Consider the following 15,812-nt stretch of genomic DNA (forward strand, 5'->3'; position numbering starts at 1 on the left):
TTTTACCAATGCAGAGAAATCTGAGTAATTCATTCAAACTTTGCCATCCAATAAATAAACCTACCGCTGGTAAGACCGACTTTATGCCAACAAGGGATGAGTCACCATGGTGTGCCAGCTATCAATTTTCTTACGTGGCTCTGCTTGAAGATTTTGAAGACGGGACAGGAGAGAAGATGTCTGACTGTTTTAAACACACAAAGTGGATGAGCCCCCTGAATCCGTGTGCCAGCTCCTGATGCTAACGTGCCCCTCTACTGGCCCCCTGTCACGATGTTGTCAGCGTGTGGTTCTTCCCCTAATCTTAGCGTGGCTCTCTGAGGCCGTGTGCTCTTGTGATGCCAGTCGTCTAATGTGACATCCTCAACAATTCACCCCAGCTGGCCTGTGACTCGGCCTGATTTTGTCTTTAGTCGCATGGTGGGCAGGATGGGCTCGGTGTGCCCGAGAGGTGACGACCACTGAATGCTCCTCAGGGAGAACAAGACATCAAGGGCAGCGGTGAGGAGTAAGGAAGACGGGCGCTTTGGACCTCACAAATGCTGCCTTGTGGTTTGCACCCTAAGATAGAAGAGAAAGAAATGAAAGAAATGCGCTGAGACTGGCGCTCAACTAGCTGGTACCGTTAACCCTTCGTACAACCCATCAGGCAGAATGCTATTGGCTGTCAGAAAAAGGGGCGAGCACAGCTGTGCTGGCAGATTGGCACTCCGTCGGTAACCGTGACCTGGGCAGCAAGTCGTTTGAATTGTCGTGGTCTGGTGCCCCGCGACTAGAAGTCACAACTGTTTTTTTTGATGTGACAATGTTTGGACCCTCAACTAGACAAACACGAAGTGCCATCATCTGTTAAAAGCAAAAGTGAAAACGTCAAGAAATCCTCCACCCTAACATCTCAACTTTATCATCTGCAACTTCCTCCAGTGGTGTTTGTGCTATTGGGCAACGCAGACAAGTGACTTCCTGCTATGGTGGACTTTAATGTGACACACTGAATGGTGGCACACTGTCCACGAAGGACACCTCAAGCTCCTGTTCTGCACTTCCATTCCGTATGTCAGACATGCGTGTATTCTTGTTAAAATAGTCTGAAGCTCTGGACAATCCAAAGTTTGTCGGAGGACCCGAGTGTTGGTGTTCACCAAGTCTGCTGCCTCATATCTGCTTGTCAGATGTTGCTGTGGTCCACTGAAGTAGAATGACAAGCAGTTCAGATGTTTCCAAGGCTTTCATGGACAATGACATGACGTTATGTGGCACAGAGTCCGTATTTGCAGGGATGGCCCTTCCTCCTCCTTCAAGACCTCTGCAATCCGCCCTGGCAGACTGTCTGCCAGTCAACTTCTGGGCCCAATCCTGACTGATGGCAGCCCCCCATACTTACATAATCTGAACTGGTGGGTTTTTGTTTGTCCCCCTGCCTTCTCAATGACATTAAGGTCTGGGGAGTTTTCTGGCCGTGGACCCCAAATGTTGAAGTTTTGCTCCCCCGAGCCACTTGTCATTTTTGCCTTATGGCCCGGTGCTCCATCATGTTGGTCACCAAGCTGTTCTTGGGTGGTTGGCAGAAGTTGCTCTCAGAGGGCCAACACTGCAGATGTTGACTCTCTGCATGAACTTCATGTCATTGTCAATAAAGACTTCTGGACTGCTTGTCATTCTACTTCAGTGGACCACAGAAACATCTGACAAGAAGATCTGAAGCAGCAGACTTGGTGAACACCAACACTCGGGTCATTCTCAGAACTTTGGGCCACGACTGTAGTGTACAAAAGAGAAGACAGAGCTCCTGACCAATGAATGGGGGAGGAGGCGTGTCTCCAAAGTGTTTAACAATGCTAGTTTGTTCTGTAAAGCTGTTCATGCAGAGCTCATCACTCGTAGGTCACCTCACAAAATTAAACCACACTGCTAACCCGGTGTGATGCCTTCGTAACTTATCAGCATTCGAATGAAGGACTTTCTTTTTTGCGGGCCAGGTGTGCCAGGCCCTTTCTTTGTATTCCTGCTTTGTCGATGCCATCAAGGACATCGGTTCTCCCGCCCCTGGAAAAGGCCCCAGACTCTGGGAGTCTGTGAATCGAAGGGTGGAGAGATGGTATCGTCGGATTAGACTGCCAATGCGGACCTGCTGTAGAGTGGCCAGCAGGGGGCGAGTGGATGGGCACTTGACCGAGGTCTCCAGGTCTCTGTCCACAGAGTGGAATCTAAAATCATGGAGACGAGGCCTGCTCTGTGCTCAGTGACGCTTCTTATTAGCTGTGGTGGGATTAAGGGACTCCTGTGGAGTCACAGATTACGTCTTCAGATGGCCTGGCACAGGTCTATGGGGTAGAGTGGCCAGCAGGGGGCGCCCGTCGAGTTGGTCTCCAGGACTGGCTCTTCTTCTCACTGGCTGCAGTTTTTGTGTTGCTCCCCTCTGTTGCCTCAGCTGTAACGTTAATGGACGACGCGCCCCTTAGATGTGCTTTGCTCTGACCAGTCTGTAAAGCTGGCACTCCCTCCGTGAAAGGCGCTTTACAAAAATAAATGCAGGGTTAGGGGGAAACAGTGACGCACTTAAATGTAAAGTGTATTCAACGTTATTATCCTAACTACAGGGTCACGGGGGTCTGCTGGAGCCAATCCCAGCCAGCACAGGGTGGCAAGGCAGGAAACAAACCCCCGGGCAGAGCACCAGCCCACCGCAGGGCACACACACCCACACCAGGGACAATTTCGGATGGCCAATGCGCCTTTGGACTGTGGGAGGAAACCCACGCAGACACGGGGAGGACCCGGGAGGTGAACCCAGACGGGTCTCCTTACTGCGAGGCAGCAGTGCCACCCACTGCGCCACCGTGCCACATTATTTTATCTGTTTGATTTTTCTTTAATATTGAGTTTTAATTTTGTATTAAATAAAATAGAAATAGATGGATGAAGATGTTAATGGAGCTTCTTCTAAACGTGTGCTTCTCCTGATTTTAACGTTCATCCCGACAGCTTCTCCTTCAGAACTGTAATATCTGCCGTCATGACGGATTCTCCAAATGGCTGCTGCGGTGCGTTCATCTATAAAGTCGGCCTTTCCATTAATGAAGATATCCCAGAGTGGGCTCAAGCCGAAGGTCAGTGAGCTAATGTGCCAGCTGACCAGCAGAGACCAGCAGTCAGACCCCAGAGGTCACTGAGGGAGCTGCCAAGCGTCACCGAGTTTCTTCACACGAATGGCGTCTATCGACATTCTACAGCGAGTGGCCTGCCGAGTTTAACAGCTGGCATCTTTCACTCACCTTGTTCTTCTTTCGCTTTCGGCGAAATCTCAGGAGCTCCTTGTGCTGCCTGGATACAAAGTTCACCGCCGCGTACTCCAGGAGAGCCGAGAAGACGAAGAGCAGGCAGACGGCCATCCAGATGTCAATGGCTTTAACGTAGGAGACCTGCAAAGTGAGAGGAGAGAAACGGGGCACGTTTAACTGGGTCGTGTGACTGATGCCAGGGCCGCCGTTGTGATTGAGGAGCTGCTGACTGGCCGCATGCCCGCCATTACCCTGGCAATCGTTCAACACGTGGAGTGAAAAAATGAACTCTGTGCTCCGGGGAGGTCTCGGCCTCTTGACATTAGAGGTCAGCTCACTAGGAGTGGTGTGGTATGACCGAAGGGGGTAGGGGGCGGGCAGGCGGGTATCCAGGCTGGTCTTTAATGCAGAGCCCTCTCCCGCCTGTGTCCTCGCTACGTCAAGTCTTTTCTGTTAATGTGCTCACAAGGCCTTTGACCTCAAGCTGTGTTGTTTAATGGCGTTGGCACTCAGGTCGGCCTGCTGGGACGGGCAGCGGCGCTGAAGCCCAGGGATGGACTCTCCTTACCTTTGGCAGCGAGGTTCGGGAGCCCGAGCTCTGCGTGGTCATGGTCAGCACGGTGGTGATCCCCAGAGCCACTCTAGCCGGGGCGGCGTCCATGTTAATCCAAAAGGAGACCCAGGAGAGGATGACGATGAGCAGACTGGGGATGTACATCTGGATGAGGTAGTAGCCCATCTGTCGTTCGAGATGAAAGCGGACTTCAATGCAGGTGAACTTTCCTGTGTAAAGAGAGAGAGAGCGCACACACACACACACACGTGAGACAGTTTGCATCAGCAGGGCTAACCTGAGTGAATTGTGTGGCATTTGCAGTCGTTTGCCACCTGACAGGAACTCCTGACTGCTTTCTGCTCTCATCAGAGAACTTGCCTTCTGGCTACAACAAATAATGGGCTCCTTTCAAATCAAGGAGACGGGCGTGCGAGTTCAAACCTGCCACATCTACTCTTCCTTCAGCCTGTCCCACCCAGAGGAAGAGAGGAAGCCGCAGTCTGTCCTGACCGAGACCCCCTGGCAGGAGCGAAGAGCATCCCAGCCCAGCCCAGCCCAGCCAGGGCCTGATCTTTAGGCCTCCATTCAAAAATTCACCTGGTCAGGGTGCTAGGAACGTGGAGTCTGCCATCGAGTTTACCTCCTTGCAGTGGTCAGGGGCCTGTAGCCTGAGGGGCACAACGTGCACCATTTATGGAGACATTTGGGAGCCACCAGCTGAGGCCTGGCCGATCAAGTGCCAGCTAGTGACGCCACCAAAGTCCCAGCGCTCCAAAGCAGGACCTCAGACTTGGTCTTTGCGCCCCCTTGTGGCTGCAGGCTTTGTTCCAGTCGTTTTCTCCCAAACTGATTTGATTGAATTCACTCGTCTTCGGTGATTTGTGACGTTAATAAGATGTTTAGAATCCCTTTGTGTTTCTGCTGTAGCTTTACACTCCTGCCTCGTTTTTATTATTTCTCTACGAGTTTGTCCTTTAATTCTGTGCTCTGTAATTGAATCTTAATAATGACAATCGACAATAAGCCGAGCAGACAGGCGGTGACCGGCAAGTGACACGGAATGATGAAAGGCTGGCACAGCTTCAGTGTCCGAGCTGCACTTTAGCAAAAAACTGAAAAAGGAAAATGCAAATCACGATGATGATGATGAAGAAGATGAAGATGTGAATTGTGGGGCTTTTTAACTTTATCTCTGAAAACACTCAAGTGCTTGTGAATTCAAATCCAAAAGTGCCAGTCGTTTGGGTTTTGGGCTCCATGTAGAAATTTACAAAGTGCCTAATGTGAGTGTGGGGTCACGGGGGCAGTTGGGCAGGACTCATTTTGAGAGCCCCCCAAACGCTGAATGCACTTCCCCTTCTGTCCAGCAGGTGTCTCTTTTTACTTATTAGGACCCCCCCATCCACCCCAGTCCTCGCTGAGACTTGTATGCTGTCAGGAGGGTTGGTGGGCTTCGGACCCTCTAGATGTGCCCACCTGAGGTACTGGTGACGTCGTCTGCACAGCACCTTATGGGCTCGGACAGCTCTATGGGTTCAAGTATTGATAACAGAAATCTCTATTCGCCATATATAAATAAATACAATCTATTATTATTATTATTGTTGTTGTTATTACAGGTCTTCCTGTTGCTGCCAGTCATTTTAATGTTTTTGATGTGCCCGGGGGTCCTTGGCAGCACAGCATCGTCCGCGGAGGAGCCGTACAGGTAGGAGTGTCCTTGGACTGAAGAGTCCGAGACTGGCTGGGCATCAGCTGCACCCTGTCCTTGTGTCTGTGTGGCTTTTCCTCCAGGTACCCCCCCCCCTCCCCTTGGGATGATTGACAGTCCCAGATTGGCTCATTGTGACGGTGGGGGTGTGTGTGTGGGGGGTCTTTGTCCTGAGATTAGTCAGATTTGGGATTGTCGTAGTGGAGGCTGAGGGGGCCAAGCGTCGCTTTATCATAAAGGGGCCGCGGCCGTCTACCTGAGGTGGTTGACTTGAGATGACCTTGATGTTCACCGCAAAGTGGCTTGTGGGCTGAGTGTCGTCACAGTAGGCCTTTCCTGAATATTCATGCCAGGCCAAGGCTCAAATAATGTGACGTCGCTGGTGAGAACAACTGCCTGCTCGGCGTCTTAGAGGTGCACCGCACCATTGGGTGACTTCAGGACTTGGGGGGGGTTTGGATTTGAAAAATGTGGGATTGGTCCAAACAACGACAACGTGGTAATAGAGTGACCGCTGTCCTCTGTAATGCCATGTTTTTGTTGTGCCAGCCGTTTTACCACCCATGCCAGCCAGCACTACTAGAGAAGCGCATTACAGAATTACATACTGGGAAATCTCAAACGAGTGCTAATCCATCTGGGATCAAGTGGTCGTGTGAAGACTCTTTGAAAACAGCGATGAAGATGGCCATGGAACAGACGCACAGCTGATGGCTTCATAAACGGCGCTTTTACCCTTCGGCCGCCCGCCACTCGTTAACTGTACAGGCTTTCATATTCATCTTGATGTCTTGTGACGGGTGTCAGCCTGGTGCCCACCTTTAACTTGGATGTCTGAAGATCGCTGGAAGGCCAGCATTATGTCATAAATCGGAGGCAGCGCCAGTCCTCCCAGTTGGGGCCACCCTGGGAGATCTTATGTTCAGGACCTAAATGATAAAACAGAGTGGACTAGCACTGCACAAGTCTGGTGGGAGACTGTGTGTGTGTGTGTGTGTGTGTGTGTGTGTGTGTGTGAGAGTGCGCGCAGGCAGCAGGGTGCACGGCGAAGCGTGATTGGTGCAGAGAGCGGGGGTCAGTAGTGACGCGTAATGCACTGGGGGTCTCGGCCACTGGCCTACCCCCCCCAAGCACGTCGGTGGCTCTGCTGGCTTCTCCGTGATTGAGGTCTTTAGTTCGTTGCTCAGAAGACGATGTGCTCCTGTGATGTCCGCCGCTGGTCTTTTTCATGTCTTTCACTTTATTGTACTTTTCTTCTTTCTCTACAGACTTTGCTCCATTAATTGTCCTCGGTCGCTGAGCCTTAGTGACACGCTGTGCAGACACGGGTGCAAATGAAGCTGAATGTTAAAAGGGAAGCCACAACTGCCATGAAAAACGCACTTCGCGTGTGCTGATTGGTAAGGAAAGACTTAGATTAGTAAAACATGAAAGAGAGCAAAACCCTGAGGGAAGCGTCCAGATGAGGGTCTCCTACCCATAATGCACCTGCCGCTCCCATCCTGTCCTTCGGAGCACTTGGAAGGCCCCAGTAAAGCGGCCGTTGCTCTCCTGCCGTGTGGCTTCATTTCTCATGTTGGGTGTTGAAGATTCACTTCCTTGTTCGCCCTTTTTAGTTTGCTGCTTTTCAAGTCTGTCATCCTGCATATTAAGTCGAAATCTCGCTGAGCTGCGCTTCTCAAATAAGTGGCACCTACAGAGCACGCTGCACGTGTCCCTTTTGACTGCAGTTGTGCCCTCATTGCCAGTCCTGAGTTGTCCTCCTCAAGCAGACGCTGATGTTGGCATGGAACGGCCGTGTTTTCACCCCTCAGTCTCCGTCTCTTTTTGCCACCTTCGTCTGGTACTATCTGTGCCACTTCTGCCAGGTACTCCACAGGTTCTCTGAGCTTGGCGCTGCCCCTAGTGGTGAACGTATATGCAGCACATTTGTTTCTACTGTTCGTTAGTCCTTTCTTTCTTACTGTCAATCTGAAATGTGAACTGCCATTCACTTACCTCATTCTCAATATTGAACTATTGTTCTCTTCTTTACCCATCATGCCCTTGGCCTGTGTTAATGGGTTGTGTCACACTGCACTGTCCAGTTATTTGGTGCCACCACTGCGTATGGCACAATGGTGTCTAGACTGGATTAAAACAAAGCCACTGGACTTGCCACCCAAACATTTTGTGCCCACATCAGCTCTCTGTGAAGACCACGTTGAAGGCTGTAGCCCCCCGCCTGTGACAGAAGGCCCTCTGCATTAGAAACTGAAGCCATGATGATGCTGGATACTGAAGTAAAGCTTCTGTCAAAAGTGAACGTGTCGGTGACTTTGAGGCGTTCGTTTTAGGGACGGGACTCCGGTGTCTTACGTCTGAGTTCTGCTGGTTTGTGACTTCTTGTTATCATTGATCTGCTTGTCGCTTACGTCTGTTTTATTATATTTATTTATTTATTACTTGATTATGGCCTTTCTGTGGGGGCGGGGCCTTCTGCTGAGGTCACGGTTGTCCCGCCCACTCCTGTAAAGGCCAGCTGGCTGAACGAGCGACTTCCTGGCGGCTCACTTTGGAGGAGACTTTGGCGAGGACCGCTTGTCTGTTTCTCGGCTCGTTTCCAGATTTAGGACCACCCTCGCTTTGCTCGCATTGCCGTCTCTTTTGCTCCTTTTTTTGATTTTATTTTCTTGCTTTTTGTATTTAAATGTCTTTGTAGCCAGAGTGGCACCTGCTGAGGGAGGTGTGTGCCAAAGCCAGCGGGTTACTTGTTAGGAGAGCCTCCAGAGCTGTGCCAATGGTGGTGGCACCGAGTCGTCACACCTTCGTCTTCTTCATGTTAAAGCACAGAAGCAGGCTGTTCAGTTTGGTCTAAAACGCCGTGTGCTCGGCGAGTAGAGACGGTGACTGGAAAGACCCCCGTCAGCCACCATAGTGACGTCGTGTTTGTAGGCCACTCCAGAGTGTCCTTTGTTCAGGTCTTCTTACCTACACACAGATGCATTGTGGGTAGGACCCCACTGAAAGAGTTCCGGCGATTCCCCGCAGTGTAAGACGCGGACTCTTAGCGCTTCCTGCATTCCCTGAAAAGCCCAGCAAGCCCATTGTGTGGATTTCCATATCACAAGCAGACGCCGGGCGACAGCAGCTGGCATAATGGAGGCTGGCATCCTGCCAAAGGTGAACAGCTGTAGACGCATGGGGCCACAGCACTGAGCTGGCTTTTGTCACTATATGCGTAGGGCGCAGAAGCAGGAGTGCCATGATCTGCACCCATGTCTTCACTGCTCATCACTGTCTGGGATGCCATCAAGTAAAGGAGGGCACAGAAAAGACAAAAGTGCGATTTTCTTCTAAATGTAAAAATGACATTAATGAGATGGACGCTAGCCAAAAAGGACTAACGGGCTGAAATAAAAAGCTGCAGCTGGGTGTGCCAGTCGAGCCAGCCTGAGGGCACCTGGCCGTTGTTATGATTTGCCCGGTCAGGTGAAACTGAATGAGATTTGTAGAGGTGGGCGGTTTAGGGGCATCTCAGATAAAGTTCATGTTCATTCCAAGGTACGGTGAATAGCATGTCTCCCACAGACTGGTGACCATCAGAAAACCAGTGAGAGATGCCAGCAGTAGTGGATATGTGGAACATTTTACCAAGCCTCCTGTGGGGGCAGAGTGCCCGCTCATCAGAAAAGCTGCCTTGAGCTCAGGCCATTCAGAACAACAAGCTCACCCACGGATGGGCAACAGCTGTCCTTCCATGTTGCTCGGACCCCTGGGTCTTCCAGAGGCCCTCCGAGGGTCCCGCACCACAAGACTTTGGTTCAGCGGCTCACGTGAAGCTCAGATCTGAGCAGTCAAGGAGCCGACATCTTCATGCTGGAGACGCTTGGATGGTCCTGCGATCATCACCCCCATTGGTGAAATTCTGTCTGTTTTGTAACCTAGGAATCGTAACGAGTGGCGGTCATCGGTTTTGTCCCCTTATCTGTCACACTTGTCCCCAGACTGATATTTCCTCCATGATGTTGAACTTTTTTGTAAGTTGGGTTGGATGCTAAGCAGATATTTGTGAATGCGATTGAAAGTCGAGATTTAAAGGTCCCAGGAGGCCTGCTGTGCGCCACACCACTTCGTCACTCATTTCACGAAACCTCCAGACGTTTGTGCCAACCTTCCCATAAATGAAGCGGCGGTCACTCCCTACAAGATAAAAGTGTGCCAGTTTGTGCCAACGCTTGCTGCACACCTTCCTATAAATGAAGCGGCGGTCACTCCCTACAAGATAATAGTGTGCCAGTTTGTGCCAATGCATGCTGCACACTTTCCCATAAATAAAGCGGCGGTCACTCTCTACAAGGTAATAGTGTGCCAGTTTGTGCCAATGCATGCTGCACACTTTCCCATAAATGAAGCGGCAGTCACTCCCTACAAGATAAAAGGGTGCCAGTTTGGGTCATGCTGTGGTTCTTCTAGAAGCTGCTCAGTTGAAGTTGCTGCATTGCCAACATTTATCGGCCGGGCATCACCCTGGGCATGGGTGCACTTCTTTATATTTCTCTCCACTCATTCCAGCTTGGTTAAGTGTCTTTAGCCAAGCCTCCCAAGTGCTTATGACCGGACTGCAGTGGTGGGCTCTGGTTTGCCTCTTTCTCCAACCCGCCCTGCAGCATTGGTACTGATGGGTGCTGTGTGACAGAGGGTGCCCGAAGCTGCCAACTGACTCACGCTCTTGTGCAGCCCGTGACTCATTTCTAGGATGTGAATTCCACTTGCTGACGCCGAGAGGCAAGAGCACGTAAGGCAGCCTGCTAGACGCCGCCAGCTTCTGTGTGGCACAATTCATCTCTGCTGAGTTTGATCCTGATCTGCACTGGCACACAGGGCGCCGCTTACATAAGCTCATAGGTGAGTGAGGGTGGACGTGCCATTGGAAAGGCTTCAGATGCCGCAGTGGCTATAGTTAGATATGAGCTGCTGTCCCTGATGCTGTATGACTGGGATGGCAGTGCCCTTAAAACAGGCATGCATGGCAGGAGAGAGTTTTATGGGATACTTAGCCTGTGCTCTGTGCCCCGACTGAAGCTTCGACATGTGAGTGTAAATGAAGAGAAGCCAGCGGCCTACAGACTGGCGCTCTCCTGGTGGCATTCATTTAGTGCCCCCATGCTTTGTAACGCCTCGTCACTCCATTCAGCCCTACCTGCCATGGCCGTCCTCCCAGCATGCCTCACTCACCTGTGTTGTAATGCTTGGTGCAGTAGCGCAGGTCCGACTCCTCCTTCAGGATGAACTGTGGTAGCGTCAGGCCTTCTGCCACCTGCACCGGGCCATTTTCTTGCCACTCAAAAATCAAGTCGTTCATTGTGTATCCAACTGCAGGAAATAACAAGAAGGGAGACTTAAAGTGGGCATCCGCCATGTTGGGCCATGTTGGGGTTCGAGAAGGCACACTGTCTGTGGAATCCCTAAAATTGATGGCAGACATTAGGACGGCCATTTTGTGTTTTCATCTGAATGTTCCAGAAGTCGACAGTTCAGGGTTTTAGTGCACCGCCGGGCCGACTCCGCAGAAGAAGCTCTTGGCCTGCAGAACACGTTGGACACCACAGAGTCGTTCTGCTCCTTTACTGGGAAGTTCTGGATGTGGCCATCTTGTACTGCCGCCCCATACACCAACAGATGAAGATGATGGGACTACAACCTGAAGGTGAGGTGCCACGTCCAGCCGCTCTGCCACCCATCTCAAGCTCAGATTGGGATGAACCATATTACGTTTGCTAAAGCACAAGCTGTCCATCTACACCCATAACAAAGGGACCTGAACGTGACGCCATCAGAAATAATAAGACGGCAGCACAATGTGACATCGCCACCCAGTGAGGTGCCACCAAACCAATTCAGATGGCTGGAACTCTGGCTGATGTGCTTACGTGTGAATACAAACAGACCCCACAAAGTGTGGACTCAGGTGGTCCGGTCATACGAGGCTGAGAGGATTCTGCATTCTTAGGTTTCTGGGGTCCTTATTGTCCTCTGTAGAAGTTCACCGTACAGCAGTCTACCTCAGATGTTGGAGTTGGAGGTTACAGATTGAGTTCTGAGATTTGAAGACCCCTCATGTCTCGGAAGACGTCACCCACATTTGTTGGGTTGAGGAGCCTGTCCTAGATATCATTGGCACAGGGCTGGAGGGGTGCCAGTCCATCACAGGGTGACACCGCGCTGCCCTCTGCTCAGTCATTAGGAGACGTGACGTCTCCTGTATGTGTGGACGATACTGGGGGGGCTTCATGAGTGCGTCACCCTGCTTGATTTCAGGCCCTTCCCTTAAGTGGCGTCCAACCCCTGGGTGCTGTGCTTGAAGATGGAGAAGCAAATGTAGACGTCTGCAACGGCGTGAAGTGGGGTTTGTTATTCAGGATTAGAGAAAGTGTCTTGGAGCAGGAGGGTCCCCAGTGTCCTGCAGGAGTGGTCAGGATGTGGTCAGCAGGTAATCTCCGTATGCCAGAGAGAGTCACGCTGGCACAAGTTCATGTGTGTTTGCCATCTTCGCTGTCAGATGTTTGCACACAGTAAGTGCAGTGAAGTTCTTGTATGTCCCACATGGCCTGGTGACAGGCGTGTCACACACACAATGAATGAGACACTCGAACACTGCGAGTAGCTGACGATTGACCATCTAATTGAAGGTCACCGAATACAATGTGACGTTCTCCAGCTCCCTTCATGTAGTTTGGTGTGACATCTGATCCCATCTTGGCAACATGAGGCACGAGGCAGGAAGCACAGCTGGAGGTGGCCTATTGACACACACACACACACACACAGTTCCAGTTTACTTTGGCACATGTCAGGAAAGTCCACCCAAACACAGAGAGAGCATGAGGACTGCGCAGGGGGCAATGAGTGGGCAAAGGGATTCAAACACCTGAGTGCTAACTGACCACTGTGCCACCCTCCCTCTTCTTTTATTCCCTTCCTCAGGTCTGTGGCATGAAGGGAGTCCCCTGGTGAATTGTGGACTAGCACTGGGAACGACGTCTTTGTCATTGGACTGCCGCTCATAAGCCCCCACATCATGGATGGAGCTGGGACAGCAGAGATCAGAGGTGCCCCGGGCTGATGTTCAGGTTCAGGTGTGTGTGACTGCCTGCTGTGTCTCCATGATGCCCACCATGAACCTGCCAAGTTCAGGTCGTCCAATGAGCCCACCCCACAATGTAGATGACCGTGTTTTTAGTTGCCGTGGCCACTAGAGGGAGGTCTAGGCGGTGAGTAGGACCTCCATTACTGGCCTTGTACAGACACAGAGAAGCAGGGGCTCGACTCGAAGGAGGATGAGGGGCCAGTGGAAGGATCAAACAGTGGGCACCATGACGGTCCTGCTGGTCACAAAGGAAACAACATTGACCTGGGAACTTGCTGGACCACCCAAATTTGTGATCAAACCAAACCTGAGGTAGTAGAGGTGGGCTTTGTATGTGAGAACAAGCCTTTACATTGAAAATGGCCTTTGATGAAGCCATGCCATTTAAAGGTGGGAGGGACGTGTGCCCATGTCACTTCTCCACCCCCGCCTCTCAGCCCCCCAGTTCAGGTCACCCCCTTACTAAGAAGAGACGGTAGTTCTAACGAGCACCACAGACTGACCAGATACTCACAGCTCTCCAGCTGCATGATGCACGTCTGCACGTCCATTGGAAAGTTTTTGAGGTCCATAGGGCAAGAAAGGATTAATGTCAACCTGAAAGAAAGCATGAAGGGGTTAACATGTGCCACCTTTGGGCAATGTGTTTCACCGAGCGCACACGCTGTCTGCCCAGGCCCGTCCCGACTTGGAGAGGTGATGTGGGGGGGCAGGCAGGCATGGTGGAGATGTGGTATTTGGGTTTGTGGGCCAGTGCTGTGCCACCCAGGTTTAGGGTGGAAGTCCCCTCTACAGACCACCATGTGAAATTAGCAGGGAATGCCACAAGTGCATGTCTGTTAAAGGCAGAGGAGTGGTATCATCATCATCATCATCCTAAAAAGATGAAGAGGCCGGCCTGTTTAAAGTGGGAGACATGGAGCGGACTCTGTGGATGTTGAGTGCCAGCCTGAGACCCCCTGCTGTGTTTCTCTCCTTCTGTCTGTCCATGAGATTGCGATTTTGGTGTCTTTGATGTTGATTTGATTTTCAAACTGTGGGGTGGTGGGGGGGGGCAATGCTGGCTGGGAGGTGGCATTGATCAGGGGGCTCACACTGCAGCTGAAAGGAACTCAATCCTGATTTCAAATTTGTAGCTGATGCTTATTCTCAATGTGCGTGTGAACAGATCGCCAATGCCAATGTGCCCCGCATGGTCAAACGGAGTAAAAGCCAACGTGTCAGGCCAATGTGACCCGAAGGACCACGATGGATACCAAGAGCATGATGGCTGCTGCTGTTCAGTGTGAATTCGTCAGCTCACGGTGGCATGAAGTGAAAAAGAAAAGTCGGCACCACAGGTGTACAGGCCATTTGACAAGAGAGACTGCGGGCAGTGGGCAGTCTGGATGCCAAACGAGTAGCTGGACATTCTTGGACTGTTGAGGGAGACGTCGGGTGGCCTGTGCCAGCGTCCATTCGCAGGACTCTCTGAAATGCAGGCGTGTCAGAAAATGCTTTGTAATTGGGCAACATTGGCTGGCAGCAATCGCGCCAAGTCCTTTTTTCTCCGCTATGGTGTGCCAATTCAGCCCTTGAGTCACATAAGTCACATAAACAGTAAAAGCTACTGGACATCTCAGAGTCAGTCCAGTGGTCCCGAGACTTTGAGGAGACCACTTGGTGGCCAGCCAGGCTCGATGCTGGAGGTCCTCTGATAGAGCCACGTGAGCCTGGGGTCCGGTGTGGGGGAGAGGCGATGGGTCACCTGGGCCAGGAGAAGACTCCATGGCTCCCATTCTGCTGTACCAGTTGGTGTGACCCTTCATGACCTCGAGACGTGGCCCGGTGCTGCTCACCACCCCCTTCATCTTTCTGTGGTGGTCTTCTTATTGCTCAGAGTGAACGTCTTCATGTGGTGGGGGGGCTCCATTAGGGGTGCCCCCCAACATTTGTGTTCTGTTAAGCCTCACAGTGCAGGTGAAGTCCCCAAACCTTAATAGGAAGGTCAAAGCTGCCCATCACACTGGCATGTCGCCTATTTGTGCCACCAGGGTGTTCCCCCTGACCCTTGAGATACTCACCTAATGGAGTAAAGGACGTTTCCATTGTTGAAAATGCGTAGCAGCTTGTTGTCTGTGGTAACTTCATGAAAATGAGCCCCCTTCTCGTTTGCAAAAAACAAGTCGGGTTTCCATATGGAATCCAGCATTGAGGGGTCGAGATCGAGGGAGTCGTCGGGGTATTCACTGTATGCCAGGCGAGGGTCATTCCACTGCTGCCGTAAGAAGATGTTCACTCGGTAATCCTGTGGAGACAAACAGAGAATCGTCAGTCGCCCGCGTTTGTCCCGACGCCCCTTATACCAACCGTGTGAGGTGATCAGGCCGATTATGGGGCTGTAGGACCACGGTGGGGGGGGACATGCCAGCTTACGCTAATGCTCTACCAAATGCCACTCCCACATATCTCATGGGGCACAAATCCATGTCTCCACCTGAGCTTTGGTGCCCACATTGTCTGCAGCTGCGGTTTTTAGACTTGTATGGACCCCACCTTTGTGATCTCCTGCCAGATGACGGCCCTAAAGTCCTCATGTGGCCACATCACTACATGATGTTCCCTGCAGTAGGCTTCATCTCCAGAGTGAAGGACATGTGGGGGTGACTCCTAAATAGAGCAGACCATAAACATGGCATTGATGGCTCAAACCACAGACCCTCCACACAACAAACTGCTCCAAATGCTCCAGCTGGAGATGCCCACATCCACAGTTGAGGCACACCAAAGGATGGCAGACACAAGCAGACACAAAGTCGAGGCTCTGTAGAGGGTGCCAGCCCGGAGAGGTGAACTGCATCTGTAGGTGCGCCCACCATCTGCTTTGAGCCACCTTCTGCTGACACCAGTGACCGAGAGGCCTTCATGCCCGTTTGGTGAGGTGTCCTCTGGACTCGCCAATGCCTGGGGCTCTGGGCTCATTCCTTCACGTATCTCAAGCTCTTGACTCCTCTTCAGTCTAATGTCACTTGCTCTGTAGTGATTGTCCCCATTGTCATTCACTGGAGCAGGGGGCTGACTAACTGCGTTTGTGTGGCCGTCGCCACAGGCCTGTCCTGGTGGTTGCTCCTCATTCCCTTGTCCCTCAGCTTTATC

General features: G+C 51.6%; 1 protein-coding gene across 1 annotated transcript in view; it reads right to left on the minus strand.

Annotated features, from left to right (window-relative positions):
* glra3 (glycine receptor, alpha 3) overlaps positions 1-15,812 on the minus strand; it is a 45,070-nt gene that overhangs the window by 10,849 nt on the left and 18,409 nt on the right. Inside the window, exons 4-8 of the mRNA XM_028791157.2 lie at positions 14,741-14,964; positions 13,192-13,274; positions 10,766-10,903; positions 3,850-4,064; positions 3,276-3,422 (exon numbers count right to left, since the gene is read on the minus strand). Coding sequence (XP_028646990.1) covers positions 3,276-3,422; positions 3,850-4,064; positions 10,766-10,903; positions 13,192-13,274; positions 14,741-14,964 — 807 coding nt within the window. The remainder of the gene's footprint in view (positions 1-3,275; positions 3,423-3,849; positions 4,065-10,765; positions 10,904-13,191; positions 13,275-14,740; positions 14,965-15,812) is intronic.

The sequence above is a fragment of the Erpetoichthys calabaricus genome, chromosome 5 (genome assembly GCF_900747795.2).
Source record: "Erpetoichthys calabaricus chromosome 5, fErpCal1.3, whole genome shotgun sequence".
Taxonomy (NCBI): domain Eukaryota; kingdom Metazoa; phylum Chordata; class Cladistia; order Polypteriformes; family Polypteridae; genus Erpetoichthys; species Erpetoichthys calabaricus.